This window comes from Schistocerca nitens, chromosome 1, assembly GCF_023898315.1.
Source record: "Schistocerca nitens isolate TAMUIC-IGC-003100 chromosome 1, iqSchNite1.1, whole genome shotgun sequence".
NCBI lineage: Eukaryota > Metazoa > Arthropoda > Insecta > Orthoptera > Acrididae > Schistocerca > Schistocerca nitens.
Window position 1 is genome coordinate 928,908,348 of NC_064614.1, and position 20,762 is coordinate 928,929,109.

The following is a 20,762-nucleotide window of genomic DNA, read 5'->3' on the forward strand; positions in this document are numbered from 1 at the left end:
TGGCACTTAATATCTCTTATTCACATGCAGCTGTTAACTTTAACCTCTTGAACCACCCTTATTCAATTAACTACTTTCTCAGTTATCTTTTGAGCATGCATCTGGGACACTATGGAGTAAATGCACAGTCAGCACTCATAAATGAAACAGTCTGGTGTCTAAGAACAAAACAAAGCAGATGCTCAGTTGGCAGATCAATAGTGCATACGAATTATGTAGTTAATTATGAAAATGGATGGCATTCCAGGCAGCGAAGACTTGTAACCATAATTCCTTTGTGTGCACAGACGTGGAATGAGTGGTTTCCATGTTTTGCCAAGCTGGAAATCTTCGTCTCTGTAAAGCAAGCTGTCTACTAATTGTATTTCTACAACTCCGTTCACCATTGCATCCCAATAGGATGATGATATGGCCAGTATTTTTGCTTTCACATAATCAATGGAGTGGTGAATGAAAGTAGTGTTTCTCCACTGCATATTTGTTGGGCTGTAGAAGGTGTTCTCATAGAGTGTGTACTGTTCATCCTGTATAACTTTTATCACACTGATGAGGAATTTCATAAATACTCAACTGTTGTAAAGGCAGATAACATTTCACAGGTTCCAGAGTAGCTACCATCCTGACTGCTGGATAGAAGATCGTGTCCACTTTATACTTCATTATTCATGCAACTTTTGGAGAAAGGGGGGGGGGGGTTCTCGCACATGGTAGAAAAGCCATAGATTTTATGTCTCTGCATGTTGTTCTTCCTTTAGCTGGACTGTCATTTTTGCTTGCAGTGTCATCGTAATATGTTGTGAATATCTATTTTTAGTAAAGAGCTCTTCGCAACATACCAGTTAGTCCAGTAGGCACAACTTGGGTCCTGTGAACTAAAGTTAAAAATGCACTCTGTAAACGGGGTGGTAGGTAGACATCTTGAAATGTAAATCAGTATGGATCAGGATGGCTAAGGGAACATACAGTGCCCTAAAAACCCGTCCTTCAGATTAAACTAATACATCAAAAAATTGTAGACAGCCATTAATCAACTTTTCCATGGTAAACCTGATAATTTCATGAATGGAGATAAGAAGCTCAACAAACTCTACCAATTTATCCTTGCTGCAGAACCAATCTGTGAATGTGTCGCTGTACTGTACCATTGGCGGAACTAATTTGGATGGAACAAAATTGAGGAAATGTGAAATACCCATTCTTGTTACTCATACTTTCTTTACATACAAATGATGTAATTTATTTTTTTGTCAGTGCATTAATAATAGTGGAAATTATTGTGTAATGGATTATCCTGGTGTTTGTAACATCTGGTTCTGACACTTAAATTGTATTATTTCTTATAAGCACATTGTCTTGAAAAGCACACTCAAATTGTCTTACATAGTACCGGTTTTCACAGTTAAGATTTGTGAAAGTCTGCAAGGGGGAAAAAATTGAAGTTGTTTTCTTATTTTGTTACATTAATGTTCGTTAAAGTATTACAGTGTTGAAGGTGTCCTGGACTAAATGCAAATCAATACCCCACCTGAAGATAACACTTTCTGGTTGTGGATTTAATGAATTGAATTTCTCATCTTTCATACGCCCCCAAGTAGCTGTAATGTAAAATACGAGGGCGGTTCAGAAAGTAACCTTAGATTGGTCACAGTGCGGGTTGTGGGGGGAGTAGCGACGCCATCTGTGCGTTCACGCATTCAACAGGTCAGTCGGCATCAAGCCGTGGTCGAGTGAACGTCGTACCTGCGCTAGTTTAGTTTTTGTGCAGTTTGAAATGTGTGCTGCAATAGAAAACCCCGCCAAATGTGAAGTGTGTGCTGTCATAAGGTTTTTTACAGCCAAAGGATATTCTGCAGCAGCTATTCATCGTGAGCTTTGTGCCGTGTACGGACCAAGAGTTATGAGTGAAGGAGTTGTCCGTGAATGGGTACGTTTATTTGAAAGTGGACGAGAAAACGTTCATGATGAAGAGAGGAGTGGTAGATCATCATTGGTGACTGACGACCTCGTTCAGACAGTTGATGCAAAAGTTCGTGAAAATCGACGTTTCTCAATGTTGGAGTTGTCTACTGGTTTTCCACAGATTTCTAAGACTCTCTTGTACGAAATAGTGACAGCAAGATTGGGTTACCGTAAGTTCTGTGCACGATGGGTGCCCAAAATTCTTACCGACCACCACAAAACTCAAAGAATGGCCTCTGCATTAGACTTTCTGTCATGTTATGAGGACGAAGGAGAACCATTGTTAAACAGAATCGTGACCGGTGACGAAACCTGGATTAAGTACGTGAACCCTGAGACAAAAGAACAATCAAAGATGTGGGCACATTCAAATTCGCCTACCAAACCAAGAAAAGCCTCGCAAGATTTTTCTGCCAGAAAACTGATGGCAACGGTGTTTTGGGATGCCAAAGGGGTGTTGTTGGTTGAATTCGTGGAACGTGGTACGACCATTAATCAAGACGTGTACTGTGAAACAATAAAAAAGTTACGACGGGCTATACAGAACAAACGCCGTGGTATGCTGACTTCCGGTATCGTTTTTTTGCACGATAACGCCCGTCCTCACTCTGCTCGCAGAACAACGGCCCTTCTTGAGTCCTTCAAGTGGGACGTTATCAACCATCCACCTTACAGCCCAGACCTGGCGCCAAGTGATTATCACCTCTTCATGCATTTGAAGAAATGGCTCGGGTCACAGCGGTTTGATGACGACGAAGAGCTCAAAGATGCGGTCACAGGCTGGCTCCAGGCACAAGCGGGTGATTTTTATGCAGAAGGAATTTCAAAGCTTGTGAAGAGATACGATAAGTGCCTCAATCGCTATGGAGACTATGTAGAAAAATAGTGCAAAGATGTAGTTGTAAGATGTATATATTAAAATATTTTTATTTAACTTGGTGTATTTTTTTAAATCAACCGGAGGTTACTTTCTGAACGGCCCTCGTAGATTGGGATTACTTAATTAATGGACATGCCTTTTCCAGTATTTCTACCAATCAGTTAGTAGCTACTGCATGTAAACAACAAAAGAAAAATGCGGACAATTAACAGCACTTATTGTGGTAGGAGACGGATACACTGAACAGAATCATTTTCAGACAGCACAAAAACACCAAACTGTTTCAAATTATTTTACATCATACAACAAGAAATCCAGCCTGCAAACTGTCAGAAACTGTCAAGGATTCGCTGCTTGTACCAGTTGGTTATTCATTTGCTAACCAGCAAAACTTTCATTAAGCCTTTGGTGTTATGAAGGGAGATCAAATATGAACCAGAATTTGTGTGTGTGTGTGTGTGTGTGTGTGTGTGTGTGTGTGTGTGTGTGTGTGTGAAATTCATTGCCTCAACCATAACAAAAATTCACCAGCCTTACTTTCCTACCTAGTGTCCTGACTTTACTACACATTTCCCCATTGAATTGGCAACTTTTTGGTCGCATCCTCGAAGAAAGGGGGACGTGTTTGCAGCTGCTGCACATGAACTCTTCTACGGCTGCGTTGTCATCAAACCGATGTTCACAAATTGCTTCTTTCAGCAATGCAAACATATGGTTGTCACAAGGTGATCAATCTGGACTGTTAAGGGGGTTGTTCCAGAGATGCCAAACGAATTTCCTGCAGTTTTTTCCTTGTTAAAGCAGTAGAGTGAGGCTTCTCATAGCATACAGAAGAGTTACATTTTGGATTCACTGTCAGTGTTGTTTGTTGTGGTATGTGCCTTTTGCCTGAACCAACAGCTGGCAGTGTGCACTGATCTTGTGCAATAAGGTCCGTCCTACATAGCACGAATGTTTTCTGGTGTGATGCTTGTCCATGGTCATCTTTGGTGGGGTATGTTTTCCCCAGCTTCCCATCCTGTTACAATTGTTTTATGCCATTTATGCACTTGGGTCTTCAAAAGAATTTCCTCACTTCACTGTGCACGGAGCCCTGGAAAAATTTCCACAGGTTTGGTGCCTTCTGTCATGAGAAACTTGATGGTTATTCGCTGTGCGACTTGCTTGCTTACCCATAGTGGTGTGTCTCGAGCAGCCGCATCTCGCTGACTGCAGCATTACAGTGCTATCCCAGACATCCCCACTAGCAGCGTGTCAAGGTTGCACCCATTTCCGTCCACTGTCACAGCTGCCAGATTTAAATTCTGATTCATATTTGATATGCCTTGTATTGGCTTGAGCCCACTTAAAGAATGTATGGGGGTAGACAGTCAATTTTCGCAAGCAGTGACCCACATTGCTACCCATACTGTCGCCAATAAAAGACAGCTCTATTAAATGATTCAGTAATAATTTGAGGTTTGCATTAAGTAATACTCACAGTCATCATACTCACGAAACCAGTGAAATGTGGTTGCTCCCCCCTTGCTTTCCTTGTATCTATCACTGCTGAGATTTCAGGTAAGTTACCTGTCTTTCACTTTTCAAGTTCTTTTTTGTTTAGAAACCTGCTAAAATTTAAATTTTGTTTTATAATTGAAGTTTTATAGAATTCAGTTTTATTACGGATATGCAAACACGAATTAGGTACTTGCAGAATGCTTTACCCATATAGTAGAATGGGAAGACTTCTTATGAAAGCATTTGCGATACTTTGATTTCTTTTCTAACAATTAATGTTTCCGCAGGAAGGAGGCTGAGGAGCAGTTAAAACTAAAGGAGGCTGAGAAAAATAAGGTAAGAAGTACTAAATCCCTTGTTTGCAATATGTTTAATTCTTTAAATAAGAAATGCATTTACATTTGGGGTATTTTTTTCCACAGAAGGAAATAAAAGTAAAACCTAATGCGCCTGACAAAGCTGCAAAACTTAAACCAAATGGTGTGTTTAGCACTAATGACATATATTCAGGGGAGGAAAGTGAAGATGAAGAAGTCACTGTGAAAAAAGTGTATCCTTCATGGACATCAGGTATTTATAGGAAATTTTCAAAAAATCCTTTTACTTCAAACAACAAACTGGTTAAAAGATTGTATTCATTCTGTTTTCTTCTTATTATTATTATTACAGCTAACAGGGCCCGTGGTTTACAACTATCTAGTCAAGAACAGTGTCGACAACTCATAGCTCAGTTTTTCCAGTTTAAACCACATACACCAGATCTTATTAAAATATTTGGAACTGTTCCTGAAAAGACATTAGTAAGAACATCAAGTGCTGTGTGGCATACTCCTCCATGCAATAAGACTTTTAATTAGAAGTTTAGTGAAATAGAACTTAGAGATATCATGGACAATTTCATTATTTAATGTTTTACAGAAATTGTGTAATACATTCACCTTTCATAGAAGTTTTGGATATTTTACTTAATGGTAAGAAATTATTACTACAAAATTTCATTTTGGCAGACTCTCCATTAAAAGTGGACTTCAACTAAAGTATGGGTGAGAAACCCCTAAATGAGTAAGATGAATGTGATTTTAATATTTTTGTATCTTTATGTGTATACCCGAAACAATTTGATATATATTCTTTTGTGTATAGTAATTTTTTATTTATACATATTTAGTTTTTATTTTGTACATTTTTAATATCCATCACTCCATGATTGCTGATCAGTGTTACTCTCAAAGCTGAAAATCTGATTTGATACCTGTCAATTTAATTTCTGATCTTGTTTTATGTTGTGTGCCATTTATTTCATCTTGTTATTTGTTGATAATAGATAAAACACTTAGGTATTTTAAGAGTTACAGTGCAAAATGTAATTTGCCACTTTTGATTTGTCCTACAATCAGATTGCTGATATATTGATTCAGCAATATTGCCTACTTTTATCTGTTTATACGTCAATAAGATTTTTATTGGAATATTGTACAGTGCCTGAAAAAAGGCTACTTTTTCCTGCAGCACTTTCACCTTAATTTTTAGGGAGTAAATAAAGTTATATCTTAAATTTGGTCTAGAGGCATAACTATATGTTAACTAACAGATATTCTCAGTGCCATTTCAGACAAATGTAAAGTCTAGAAACTACCAAAGGAATAATACAGGGTGATTCAAAAAGAATACCACAACTTTAGGAATTTAAATCTCTGCACTATCTGTCGGCGAATTAAGGGACCTATAAAGTTTCGTTTAGTTGTACATTTGTTCGCTTGAGGCGCTGTTGACTAGGCGTCAGCGTCAGTTGATGCTAATATGGCGACCGCTCAACAGAAAGCTTTTTGTGTTATTGAGTACGGCAGAAGTGAATCGACAACAGTTGTTCAGCGTGCATTTCGAACGAAGTATGGTGTTAAACCTCCTGATAGGTGGTGTATTAAACGTTGGTATAAACAGTTTACAGAGAATGGGTGTTTGTGCAAAGGGAAAGGTCTGGACGGCCGAGAACGAGTGATGAAAATGTAGCACGCATCTAGCAAGCATTTGTTCGCAGCCCAGGAAAATCGACTCGCAGAGCTAGCAGAGAGCTGCAAATTCCACAATCAACTGTATGGAGAGTCCTACGAAAAAGGTTAGTTATGAAACCTGAACGTCAACTACCCGAGGTGATGGATCGGCCGCCAGGCAGCCCGTGACAGAGCACTTCATCACTGGCCTCCAAGAAGCCCTGATCTTACCCCCTGCGATTTTTTTTCTTATGGGGGTATGTTAAGGATATGGTGTTTCGGCCACCTCTCCCAGCCACCATTGATGATTTGAAACGAGAAATAACAGCAGCTATCCAAACTGTTACGCCTGATATGCTACAGAGAGTGTGGAACGAGTTGGAGTATCGGGTTGATATTGCTCGAGTGTCTGGAGGGGGAGCCATATTGAACATCTCTGAACTTGTTTTTGAGTGAAAAAAACACTTTTTAAATACTCTTTGTAATTATGTATAACAGAAGGTTATATTATGTTTCTTTCATTAAATACACATTTTTAAAGTTGTGGTATTCTTTTTGAATCACCCTGTATAGTTGAAACAAGTGGGGAAACAGGAAAATTATAACTGCTACATATTGCCTTTATGTATCTTTGCTAACAAGTAAACACTGCTTAACTTAGATTTCCATCTAGCCATCATGATTTAGACTTTGCAATGTGTTGCTACATCACTTCAGGTGTGCTTATTCTCCAGTGACCTCTTTAATGACAGCATATTATACCCTAAACTTTTCTTCTTGCGTTAATTCAACTTGGTAATTTTCACCTGGTCATTCAGAGAATGCACCTGTTAAACTCTGCAGATATCACAATTGTTACTTGGTGCTCTAAGTACTCACCTTTCTGGTCTCATATATGACCTACATTAATAAGAATGTTGAATGTGCAGAGAACATTCATATTCATTCGGAAAATTGTGATTATGGGTAGAATGAAGATTTTGAATTAGTTACACAAATGAGGAGGAAAGGGGTTGGGGCTTAATCATACACTCAGTGGTGAGGAACACATGTGTTCAGAAGTTACTGGATGATAAGTGACTTTAAATCCCAAATCATCAACCACATGCAGAGATGAAGCAGGAGGTGTACTCTTTGGAAAGAAATTCATAATAATGAACTAAAATTTACATTTTGCTCTTATGCAGAAAAGACATTGAACAAAATATAGCGGCATATAAAGTACTTATCCAAATTATTTAGTTAAATAGGAGAAAAGAGTATACCACTGAACAGCTGTATGGAGGAAGGAATATTGTGCATTATGCAGATTTGTCACAAATATTGAATTTGGTTTGCTGATGATAAAATGTGCCGTTCTTTCAGCCTGTGATAATGTTTGTTGAACTACAGTGAATGATGAGACCAGCTCATGCAGTGGAACAGTCTTTAATAATTCTAACTCAACTGCTGAAGTAAATGGAAAAATCAGTGCAGGAATTTAAGCAAATTTCACTGAATAAATATCCATAGTAACAGTGACAACAACATGAAGAGTGTAAAACAAAAACATAACACCAAAAATATCATAAATCGTAGACAATATCAAAATTATCACGAAAAATTAAAGTACAACATTAAAATCTCAAATAAAACTTAAATCAAACAACGGTAAATCCAGGATGGAATGTAACAATATTTTGAAAAGGAAAGTTGCTGCTTGCCATATAGCAGAGAAGCCGAGTCGCAGATTGGCACAACAAAAAGACTCTCACAATCAAAGCTTTCGGCCAATAAGGCCTTAAATATAGATGAGACACTCTCTCTCTCTCTCTCTCTCTCTCTCTCTCTGTCTGTCTGTGCAGCTTGCCCTGTCGGAGGTTCAAGTCCTCCCTCGGGTGTGTGTGTTTCCTTTTCAAAATATTGTTACATTCCATCCTGGATTTACCGTTGTTTGATTTAAGTTTTATTTGAGATTTTAATGTTGTACTTTAATTTTTCGTGATAATTTTGATATTGTCTACGATTTATGATGTGTGTGTGTGTGTGTGTGTGTGTGTGTGTGTGTGTGTGTGTGTGTGTGTGTGTGTGCGTGTGTGTGTCATCTATATTTAAGGCGCGCCATCTATTGTTGATGATGGCCTTAATGGCTGAAAGCTTTAATTGTGAGAGTCTTTTTGTTGTGCCTATCTGCGATTCAGCATCTCCACTATATAGTAAATAAAACTAAAACAAATTCCAGACAAAACACAATTAGAACCAAACCTATAAAAATAATAACCAACCAAATTTTCATACATAACTATGTAAACATGTAATATTGCTGATCCACTGTCATACTAGCTGTCAAGATAAAAACACCATACCCAAAAACCAACTAAAGTCAAGTGTACATCTCCAGCGTATATCTAAGGAGAAACTAATAATTCTAAAAAGGACAGGACACGGCAGCAATGATGTCACACGTAAGGTAAAAAACAGCTAACAATGTATTATAACTTTTCTGATCATGTTACAGTCCATTATATTAAGACCATCACTTACTTATGTATTTATAGAGCACCTGATGATGGCTGTATGCCTAAATGGGCTAATCATGAATGATTTATAGAATAAAAACCATTTAAATAGCAGTGTAGCTGGCTGACATAATAATTATGTCATTAGCAGACATATTTTGCACTACGGGCCCCAAAGAACAAAAGTTAAGGACTTCACTTAATATTTGTTTTATATTTTTTATTCTTACTCACTCAGAAGCACCCTGCACCATACTGTGTATAATCCTTTTGATCACTTTCTATAGATCTCATTATTTTCTCAGTTTTGGACTACTTAGTGGCCCGTTATACTGCATATTGTGCTTTATCAGTGCAAACCTCATGCACATGTTGATGTTCTCTGATGCAGCTTACTCCAGGAATAATCCCCGTATTCTGTAGTCCTTTCGCCCTACCAATTTTGTCATCACTAAAAGCAATAACAGCATCAGAGACCCCTATTTTATTGTATGTCTGAGTCTACCAATGTAGACACTTCTTCAGTAAGTGAGGATGTGCCAACACACTGTAAATTTGTTTTATGACTGTTGCTGAGATGGAATATTTCTGGCTGTATGAAGTATTTGAGTACTGTGTGTTGTGTTACTTGCACCTGAATCTGGTCCGGAAAGGCAATGTTGATATTAGATTGTCATCTGTCGACAGTTTACGAAAAAAGGTAGCCGATACTGCCTGGCACACTCTGAACAATTCATGAGTGCTATTCCTAATGACCATACCATAATATTGTTGTAATTAGCTGTGTGGTCTGAGGCGCCTTGTCACGGTCTGTGCAGCTTGCCCTGTCGGAGGTTCGAGTCCTCCCTCGGGTGTGTGTGTGTGTGTGTGTGTGTGTGTGTGTGTGTGTGTGTGTGTTTCCCATACCGTAAAGTAGTTTAAGTTTAAGTAGTGTTTAGGCTTTGGGACTGATGGCCTAAGTAGTTTGCTCCCATAAGACCTTCCCACAGATTTCCAAATTTTGTTATAATTCATCAATAATTTTCTCTAGCAGCCTACCCCTTATGGTTTCACAATCAGAAAGTGTCTAGTTTCTTAAACTTGGTTTCAACTTCCTCAGCCTGGTGCCCATACTCTTCTGGATATGATCCACTCCTTCCAGTTTTGTGATAATGAAACATTATTACCATATTACACTGTTGTATGTTTTTAAGGCCCCATCATCTAAGAACTTAGACTAGCAAACATCCATTTCATTGATAGATTGACCAAAAATTTCAGAAGCTGCAGGGGCCTGGTTCCTTCATCGTTCTTATCCCTGATATGCCCTGCTTAGTTCACTGATTTACATGTACAGCAATGTGTTGTCTGAATCTCAGACAGTGACCTTTCTGGCATCCACACTGACTACTGTAGCAACAGAATTCTTAGAATTTCTATGTGCTACGTGGGTTTATGTTATGATTTCCTGATTTAACTAAGACGTTTGATAGTGTTGATCACAAAATTCCAGAATTTGGGCCATTACGGAATACGGGGAGTAGCTCACAACTGGTCCACCTCTTACTTTAGCAACAGACGGCGAAAGGTCATTTTTCACAATTTTTAGAATGGCTGTGATGTGGGGGTCTGAGTGAGGTATGGTCAAGTGGGGGGTGCTCCAGGGATCAGTGTTGAGGCCACTCCTGTTCCTTATGTATATAAATGATATGCCCTCTAGTATTATGGGTAACTTTGAAATATTTCTGTTTGCTGATGACACTAGCTTGGTAGTAAAGAATGTTGTGTGCAATATTGGTTTTGTTTCAAAAAGTGCTGTTTATGACCTAAGTTCATGGCTTGTAGCAAATAAACGATGCTGTGCTGATTGTGTTTTGACAATGCCGTTATGGCCTTATCACTTTAGGACATGGTGTAGAAAAGATCTGAGGATGGTCATTTCGGACTGAAACCGGTCATAGTCAAAAGAATTGATATTGTGATTAAAGACTGGAATAAAAAACATTTGAAACTAAACTAACACTAAATCACAGGAAGACTCAGTTTTTAGTTTCTAACACACAATTCAAGAAAACCTGACATTTTAATTTCACAGAATGGGCATATGATTAGTGAAACTGAACAGTTCAAATTTCTAGGTGTTCAGACAGATAGTAAACTGTCGTGGAAATCCCACGTTCAGGATCTTGTTCAAAGACTTAATGCTGCCGTGTTTACTATTCGAATGGTATCTGAAGTGAGTTATCGATCGACATGAAAATTAGTCTACTTTGCTTATTTTCATTCGCTTATGTCGTATGATATTATATTTTGGGGTAATTCTTCCCATTCTAAAAGGATATTTTTGGCTCAGAAATAGGCGGTTTGGGCAATAAGTTGTGTAAGATCATTAACCTCTTGTTGACCCCTGTTCATGAGTGGGTATTTTGACATGGACCTCTTATTATACAGGGTGTTTATAAATGAATATCGGGGTTTTAACACTTTATAATATTTATTACATTAACCTTACAGTTATGATAAGTCAAATGAAAGAGCAACTCAAACAGTTTTACCAAGAACCTTATAAAAGTTCAATGTGAGCACCATTTGTCACATGGCACACATCAAGTCTGTAGCCGAACGCTGGATAGGCTGCAAGGGGCCCAGTGACAGGGCTTACTTTGCATGGTCTCCACCCCTTCACCCAACCTAATGCCATGCGATTTTTTTCCTTTGAGGCTTCATCAAGGATCGTGTGTACGTGCCTCGGCTACCAGCAGACCTCCCTGAATTAAGAAACTGGATTGGAGCAGCTGTTGCTACAATCACTGAAGACACACTTATCAGTGTTTGGCAAGAACTCGGCTATAGACTTGATGTGTGCCATGTGACAAATGGTGCTCACATTGAACATTTATAAGGTTCTTGGTAAAACTGTTGGAGTTGCTCTTTCATTTGACGTATCATTTATAACTGTAAGTTTACTATAATAAATATTATAAAGCACTGAAACCACGATATTCATTTATAAACACCCAGTATATATTCCTTATTGTCATCTCTTGTTAATAAAATTAGCTTATTGCCAAGAATAAGCAGCTGTCACTCAGTTAATACTCGGCAGAAATCAAACCTGCATTTGGTCAAACTTCCTTATCTCTTGTGCAGAAAGGTGTACAGTATACTGCTGCATCCATTTTCAATAAGCTACCACTCGAATTCAAAAATCTTAGCAGTAATCCATGCTACCTGTGTTAAATAATAGGTCTCTTTGTTAACAGTGTTAATGCTTGTAGAAATTTCATTGCCTCGGTGAAGAATTTACCGTTACAAAGCCTCTTAATAGATTTAATCATCCTTTCAAATTCCTCCAGTGTGTTACGTATGTAGAAAGGTTGTTTGATTGTAACGAACATATTATTTACCACAAGGCATCATTGGTGAAAGGTTTTGTGCTCAAGATAGGATCCATTGACACCCTTAGGCTCAATGCACATGAGTAACACCCACACGTGATGTGTGAAATCGTTCCAGTGCACAGATGGCGGCATTGTAGCGATAATTGCACAGCATTGCTAGATTAGAAGGCAACCAATATGGTTGTAGACAGAAGAAAGCAGGCAGTGTTTTCTTATTTCGTTCTTGAATACATTAAGAAACACAACTGCAGGTTTTAGACTCAGACTGCTTAGTTCATGGATGCGGAGGGGAATGTTCATGTCACTATTTATATATGTAAGAGGAACTGAAAGTGAATTCTTCAGTTATTTACAAATGAGTATACAGTAATTTGATGAATTAACAGTAGAGCAGCAATCGTCCATCAAGAGCAAAGACGGTGACGAGGCTTTCAATACCACCTAATCTAATTTGTCGAGTTTTATCATGAAACCATACACTGAAACATTCCTCTCCTACAAGAAACAGATCTTTAACTACTGTATGAGTCATGCCCAGAGATAAGTGGAGTGACCCTTGGAATTCTAATGAACAAATGGAGCATATTTCACAAACCTATGAATGTGAAGCTGACTGACGGCATTATTGAGTTTTGCTGTGCCTTTCACAACTATTTCCATTCCAGAGATGGTTTTAACTCTGAAGGCACATTAAATATATGGAGGACGTGTAATCTGGACAATGAAATCTCATCAACCCAGGGAAGTAGTTCACTTGACAGCAGAAGTAACAATGTCATTGATTACTTTATACAGTGTCCCACAAGATGTGGTCACTATTTAGGGATATGACAGGAAGTATCATTTAAAAGGGGAAATGTATAAATTGAAATTTGTGTGAGAGTTAATGACATACAGTGACTGGAAGAAAGACTTTTGGTTAGGTAAGTACTGTGTCATCAACACAAAATCATTGAGAGGCACTACAGTAGTGGGCCTAATAATAATAAGAAAATAGAGATGCAGGTAAACTACTATGAACAGCATAATGAATGCATTATCGTAGCCAAGATTGTCACAAAGCCAACACCCACCACAGTAGTATAAGCTTATATGCTGCCTAGCTCCACAAGTCAACAAATAGAAGGAATCTATGATGAAATAAAGCAAACCAGTCAGATAGGTGAAGAGGAGTTTAAAATTTAACAGTGATAGGTGACTAGGATTCGACAGTAGGAAAGGATGAGAAGAAATAGTAGTAAGAGAACTTAACTGGGGGAAAAGAATGAAAGAGAAATCTGCCTGGTATAATTTTGCATTTAGTTGGGACTTAATTATCACTAAAACTTGGTTTAAAATCATGAAAGAAGGTTGTATAATTGGATGGGACCTAAAGAAACTGGAAGGTTTAAGACAGTGGTCAGATTTTAAAATGGTTGTATAATGGTAAGACAGAGTTCAAAACCACATTTCTACTGTAAGAAATTTCCAAGGGCAGCCCATAAATTATTGTTTTTTAACCGTAGACTAAAACTGAAGGAATTGAAAAAAGGTAAGAAATTATGGAGACATGACCTGGATAAATTGAAGAAACCACAGGTAGTTGGCCTGAAATGGGAAAGGAATACAATAGAAAGCAAATAGATAGCTTTGAGAGATGAAATGAGGGAGGCATGGGTATCCCCAGATCATATTACAGAAAATCAAACTGACCACATCGCAGTACCCAGGAAGTTCAGGAGGAGCCTGGAAGATGTTTGGAATAGAAAAGGAGCAGACGCAAGTAGCGACCACCAACTCGTTACTGCCAGTTTCTGACTGAAGATTGTGGCTTCTAGAAAGAAATTCGAGCCTAGGAATATTCAAAGTAGGTAAACTGAAAGATCCACAGATAGCTGAGGGGTTCCAGGTGGAACTCAGGGATATATTCCAGGTGCTGTAACTGGAGATAACTGAGGATAAGGACATAGAGGAAATGTGGACAGAAGTTAACAATACTTTTGTGCAAGTGAGTGAGAGAGAACTTGGCTTTAAAAATCGCCTGCGGAAAGATTGGATGTCCGAACATGCCTGGAGGAAGATCACCAGAACAGAACCAGTGGTCAAAAAGCACAGGCAGAAGCTGATTATAGAGCAGCAGATAAGGAAGTGAAAAGGAGTGTGAGAAGAGACCACAGAAGATGGATAGATCAGCAGGCTGACAGAGCAGAATAGGCAGCGTAGAGGGGGGGATGTGAAAGAACTATAGCACTAAGATGCTCTAAAAGAAAAGCTTCCAGAGGAACCGACCAGTAAGGAATAAGAAAAGGGAGATACTAACTACACATGAAGAACAATCATGTAGGTGGTAGAAAAACTTTAACGAAATTCTAAACCTGGGTGGTGAGGTAGAACAAGAGCAAATGGAATATAATGATCCTAGTCCCAGCATTGGTGTAAATGCACCCACAAAAGCAGAAATTCGGATAGCACTGAAGCAGATCAAGAATGCGAAGGCACCAGGACCAGATAATATAACATTTGAGATGCTAAAAACAAATTGGACACAACTGTCAGGTTATTGGATATCCTCTTAGAGGAGAGATGGAGAGTGGAGAAACTGCCTACAGATTGGAAACAAGGCATTATCCCAAAAAAGGAGATGTCACTGACTGCAACAACTGCAGGGGCATTACCCTGTTGTCAGGACCGAGTAAGGTACTTTCGAGGATCATTTTAAACTGCATTAAGGATTCTGTGGAAGCACAATGGAGAAGAGAGCAGTCAGGTTTTAGAAAACATCGATGCTGTGTGGACCAAATCAATACGCTCAGAATTATTCTGGAACAAAGTGCGGAGTGGCAACACACCCTCTACCTTACCTTTATTCACTTTGAAAAAGGCTTTCGACTCTGCTGTCAGTCGAAGAGTCATGTGGGATACACTTGCAAAATATGACATTCCATGAAGAGTATCATCATCATCAAGGAAATGTATGAAGACTATGAATGCCAAGTTCTACGTGATGGAGAACTATCAAAGCCTTTCCAAGTTAATTCGAGAGTATAATAATGGTGTATTCTTTCACCAACACTATTTCTTTTGGCGTTGGACGATGTGATGGAGAGACTGATGTGAGGATGGAAGAGAGGTGTGCAATTGGGGGTGCGGGATAGGCTCGAATATCTAGATTTCGCAGGTGACATCTGCTTAATGGCACAACGATATCGAGACATCGAAGAGAAACTGGCCAGGTCACAGAGAGAGGCAGAAGTTGCAGGCCTCAAGATAAATGTTCACAAAACCAAAGAAATGCAGATAAATTCAACCACCACGAATAGGCTGGCCATTAATGGAGAGGACGTAGAACAGGTCCAATCTTTCCTTTATCTTGGAAGTCTAGTCACGACTACAGGAGGTGCTGAGGAGGACGTCCGTAATCGCATCCGCAAAGCAAATTTGTACAACTGTACCCTGTTTGGAGAAATAGGAACATTTCAAATAAGACCAGACTCGGGCTTTTCAGTAGCAATGGGCTGTTCTGTTGTATGGTTGTGAAACCTGGAAGGTGACTAACCATATCAAAAACCAGCTCCAAATTTTTATCAACCGCTGTGTCTGGCATTTTTTAAATGTGAGATGACCAGGTATAATGACCAATGAAGATCTTTGGAGGGAGACAAATCAGCAATCAATCAGTATACAAATGAAGGAAAGAAAATGGAACTGGATTGGGCATACATTAAGGGAACCAGATGGCACTGTTGAAAGGGTGGTGTCGGATTGGAGCCGTCAAGAAGTTAGAAAACATGGCTGTCCCAAAAAGACCTGGAAAAGGACGATCAAGAGAGAAGCTGTAGAGGATGGGAAAACCTGGAGTGAAGTGAAGAGACTTGCTAGAAATCGAACCAGGTGGGGGAATTTCATAATGGCCCTATGTTCCAGAGGGAACAACAGGAACTAAGCCAAATCCAGAGGATCACAAGTAAAAAGTCCCAACGTGACTGCCGTTATATAGGCAATGGACTAAGGTGTAGTTGCATTTCTACCGGCTGTTGTAACGAGAATGCTAGTTGATGACGATGATTTGGTGTTGTCTTGGAAGAAGTTGACAGTTCTAGATGCCCTATATCTGATGCATGGTAGGAAGTCAAGCCACACTCACCAGTTCAGTCATGGAGGAAAATTCATCCAGATAAAAAATCTGGCAATGTGTTAACTAGTTTTGAAACTGGCTTCCAGTACATGAGTAATGCCTAAATAGTGATTGCTGCTTTACAACCAAACGAAACAGAGTACAGTGAATGTGAATAGTGGGTGGAGTGGGAAACAGTATTGATAGGGATCAGGGCTACAGTATTGAGTGTGACCTGGTGAAAATAGCCTCTGCAATGACCCGTACCAATGTTGGGCTGGTGCCTGCATTCGTGCAGCATGATCAGCCCCAGTTGAACCGCTCTGTCAGGAGGGTAAATATGGAGTTGGATCAGTAGCGTAGGGCAGCCACTCTGTCAGGCATTGGATTGGTTCCTGTCAAGGCTATTGATAGGGGGGATTTCACAAGGCATGACCTTCACCTCAGTAGGAAAGGGAAGGGTAAACTGGCGGGGTTGTTAGCGAAATCTATGAGGGTGGACACTAGTACTCATGGATGTACCTCTTTTTTAGACTAATATCAGTGTCCAATGAGAAGTTCAGGCAGGTAGGTGCTAAAGAGGTCCAAAACTCACAAGATTCTCAGAACAGGAAAGTAAATAATAATGTTACCTTATTTAACCAAAATATTAGTGGATTAAAGATAAAATTAGATTCTCACAAAAGTAAAGTAAAAAATAATGTTACCATTTTTCACCAAAATATTCCAGGATTGAAGAATAAAGTAGATGAGCTCCTGGTTTGTTTAGATGACATTGAATCTGATAATGTAATAGGTATACTATGCCTGTCTGAGCATCACTTTGTGTCTGATATGGAAAACGTAAATATCAGTGGTTATAAATTAGCTGCACATAAAAGTTGAGAGAATAAGGTGAGAGGAGGAGTTGCCATATATATCAAAAGTTATCACGGTGTAAAAAGCTTAGATACAAAAACGTTTTGTCTAGAACAACATATAGAAGCATGTGCCTGTCAACTTAAACTGGAGGAGGGCTCTTTTATAATTGTAACAATATATAGGTCCACTTTAGGAAACTTTCATTTATTTCTGGAAAACTTGGATGCCTTGTTGTGCTATCTGTCAGATAGGGGAAAGCAAATTATTATTTGTGGGGACTTCACTGAAAGAGTGTAATAGGAAGAATGACCTGGAAGTCTTGCTCGGTTCTTTCAATTTGACACCTATCATTAATTTTCCTACTCGGGTAGTAAAGGACAGCAGCACATCGATCGATAACAATTTTATAGACCAAGATAAGTTTAAAAACATAAATTCTTGTCCTGTTGAGAATGGCCTTTCTGACCATGGTGCGCAGCTAGTTACAGTATATGACGTAGCTCCATTCAATAATTCAAAACGACTCTCCAAAGCTGTGCGTTCAATTAATGACTCAACAATTAGAAATTTCAGAGAAAATCTTCAGCAGTTAGAATGGGATGAGGTGTAAAAGAACCCGATGCTAATTTAAAATATAACTTATTTCATGATACACAAGTAAGAGAATTTGAAAAATGTTTCCCCAAGAAAGTAGTTAAATCTAATTATAAGAAACCATGCAAAAAACCGTAGCTTACTAAAGGAATAAAAATATCCTGTAACCACAAAAGGGAACTGTATCTAACAAGAAGAAAGAGTAATGACCCAGAAACAGCCAAGTATTATAAAAACTACTGTGCTACATTAAGAAAGGTTATTAAAAAGTCCAGAAGCATGTGCATCATGTCTGAGATTAATAGCTCTGATAACAAAATCAAAACAATTTGGAATATTATTACAAGGGAGACAGGGTAATCAAGAGTACAAGATGACTGCATCACCATCAAAGCGAATGGAAACTTGATAAACAAGAAGCCGGAAGTCGAAAACATTTTTTAAATGTTGTAGAGAAAATAGGATCTAAATGCTCATTAGAAGAAGCAAGGCAGTTAATGGAAGAGGTCTTACCCACACCATTTGATAAAATTGAAATTCCACCCACCTCTCCTTCTGAAATTAGGAAGATGATAAACTCTCTCAAGAATAAAAGCTCACATGGAATTGATGGCATTTCCAGCAGGATAATAAAAGCTTGTTCCCAAGAGATAAGTGAGATTCTTAGTCACATATGTAATAGCTCTCTGAAGCAGCGTATTTTCCCAGATAGATGCCATTGTTAAACCACTGCATAAAAAAAAAGGGGATACATCTGATGTCAACAACTACCGCCCAATCTCTCTTCTGGCTGCCTTATCCAAAATTCTTGAAAAAGTAATGTATTGTAGAGTATCTCCACACCTTTGTAAATATAAAGTTTTAACAAAATGTCAGTTTGTTTTCCAGAAAGGTTTTTCAACAGAAAATGCTATATATACTTTCACTAATGAAATATTAAACGCTCTGAGTAACTGGAAGTCACCCCTTGGGATTTTTTGTGATCTCTCAAAGGCTTTTGATTGTGTAAATCATGGAATACTTCTAGATAAGCTCAAGTACTGTGGTATGACTGGGACAGCACTCAAATGGTTTAAATCATATCTAACTGAAAGAGTGCAGAAAGTTGAAATAATCAGTTCACATAATATGCAAAAAACTGGTGATTTCTCAAACTGGGGAACAATCAAAAATGGTGTGCCGCAGGGTTCAGTATTGGGTCCTTTGCTGTTCTTAATACATATTAATGACTTGCCATTCTGTATTCACGAAGATGCAAAGCTGGTACATTTTGCCTATGATACAAGTATAGCTATCACACTCAACAGACAAGAAGTAACAGGTGAAATTGTAAACAATGTTTTTCAGAAAATCGTTAAGTGGTTCTCTGCAAATGGGCTCTCATTAAACTTTGACAAAACACAGTACATACAGTTCCACACAGTAAATGGAATGACACCATTTATAAATATAGACTTCCATCAGAAATCGGTAGCTAAGGTAGAATATTCAAAATTTCTAGGTGTATGCATTGATGAGGGGTTGAACTGGAAAAAACACACTGAAAATCTGGTGAAACGTTTGAGTTCAGCTACTTATGCTATTAGGGTCATTGCAAATTTTGGTGATATACATCTCAGTAAATTAGCTTACCATGCCTATTTTCATTCTGTTTTCGTATGGCGTCATATTCTGGGGCAACTCATCATTGAGTAAAAGAGTATTCATTGCACTAAAGCATGTAATCAGAATAATTGCTGGAGCTCATCCAAGATCATCCTGCAGACACTTATTTAAAGGGCTAGAGATCTTCACAGTAGCCTCACAATATATGTATTCACTTATGAAATTTGTCATTAACAATCTGAATGAATTCAAAAGTAATAGCAGTGTACATGGCTACAACACTAGGAGAAAGGATGACCTTCACTACTGAAGGTTAAATCTAATTTAAGCACAGAAGGGGGGTAAATTACGCTGCCACAAAAGTCTTTGGTCACTTAACTAACAGCAGATAGCCATATAGCATTCAAAAGGAAATTATATGAATTTTTGGATATAGTAAGTGGATAATTTCCCCAACACCCACAAAAAAAGTGTCGTAATATTTTGTGTAATGTAATATCTTGTATAGACACGTTGCACACCATTTCGAAGTGTTGTATTCATGATCTACAGAACAAGTACTAATCTAATCTGAAAGATTGGATGAAGACAATGACCTTGTCAGTCATTGTACCACACTGCAGTGTGTTGATACTCCTGCAGAGTATATGGGCCTGAAGGGATTCAGTACAATGACATAACTGCTGCAAGAAAAATTCCAAATGCCATGCAAAAATAGCCAATTCCTCTCAGAAGCATACTACAAGGTGTATTAAAAAGAACCATGTGATTTGGCATGTCAGTATTTCTGAATCTAATAAACATATACAATGAGTTTTGTAATTTGATGACTGGGAAACTCAGTTCCCCCCCCCCCCCCCCCCCCTCAATACCTTTTCATAGGCATGGCATAGGTCAATGTGGCTTTCAAATTGTTTCCACAGCTGCTGTTATGCAGTGTCTCAGTTCATTCATTGTTGTTGCTAACAGATGCCCAGGAACAGTGTGTCTTATAAAATCCTTTGATTTAAAAATTTCCGCACTTCTAGATGTGGCGGTGCCCCATCCTGTTGGATGAAGTTGTTAGTCAGTCTCCAACTGTGAGGAAAGAAAGTTCTTAAGCATATCGAGAAATGCCCTTACTGTAACACTGCTCGGCAAAGAAAAATGGGCCACACACCTTTTCCCATGAAACTGCATAAAACACTTTAAATTTTGGAGAGCCCCTCTCATGTTGTACTGCTTAATGTGGTCGTTCCATACCCCATATTCACACATTAGGATGCTTCACCATTTCCATTTAAATGGAGTGTTGCCTCGTCAAACACTAAATGTAGAAGAAAATGTCGTCCTCCATCTTGCCAAGAATGAAATTATAAAACTCCTCACATTGTTGTCTGTCATCTTCACGAAGAGCTTGCA

The 20,762-nt window shown here is 38.6% G+C and overlaps 1 protein-coding gene across 1 annotated transcript in view; it reads left to right on the top strand.

Annotated features, from left to right (window-relative positions):
* Positions 1-5,685, top strand: part of LOC126193209 (inner centromere protein-like) — a 126,382-nt gene extending 120,697 nt beyond the window's left edge. Inside the window, exons 13-15 of the mRNA XM_049932668.1 lie at positions 4,627-4,675; positions 4,762-4,909; positions 5,009-5,685. Coding sequence (XP_049788625.1) covers positions 4,627-4,675; positions 4,762-4,909; positions 5,009-5,196 — 385 coding nt within the window. The 3' untranslated portion in view covers positions 5,197-5,685. The remainder of the gene's footprint in view (positions 1-4,626; positions 4,676-4,761; positions 4,910-5,008) is intronic.
* Positions 5,686-20,762: the final 15,077 nt, after the last annotated feature.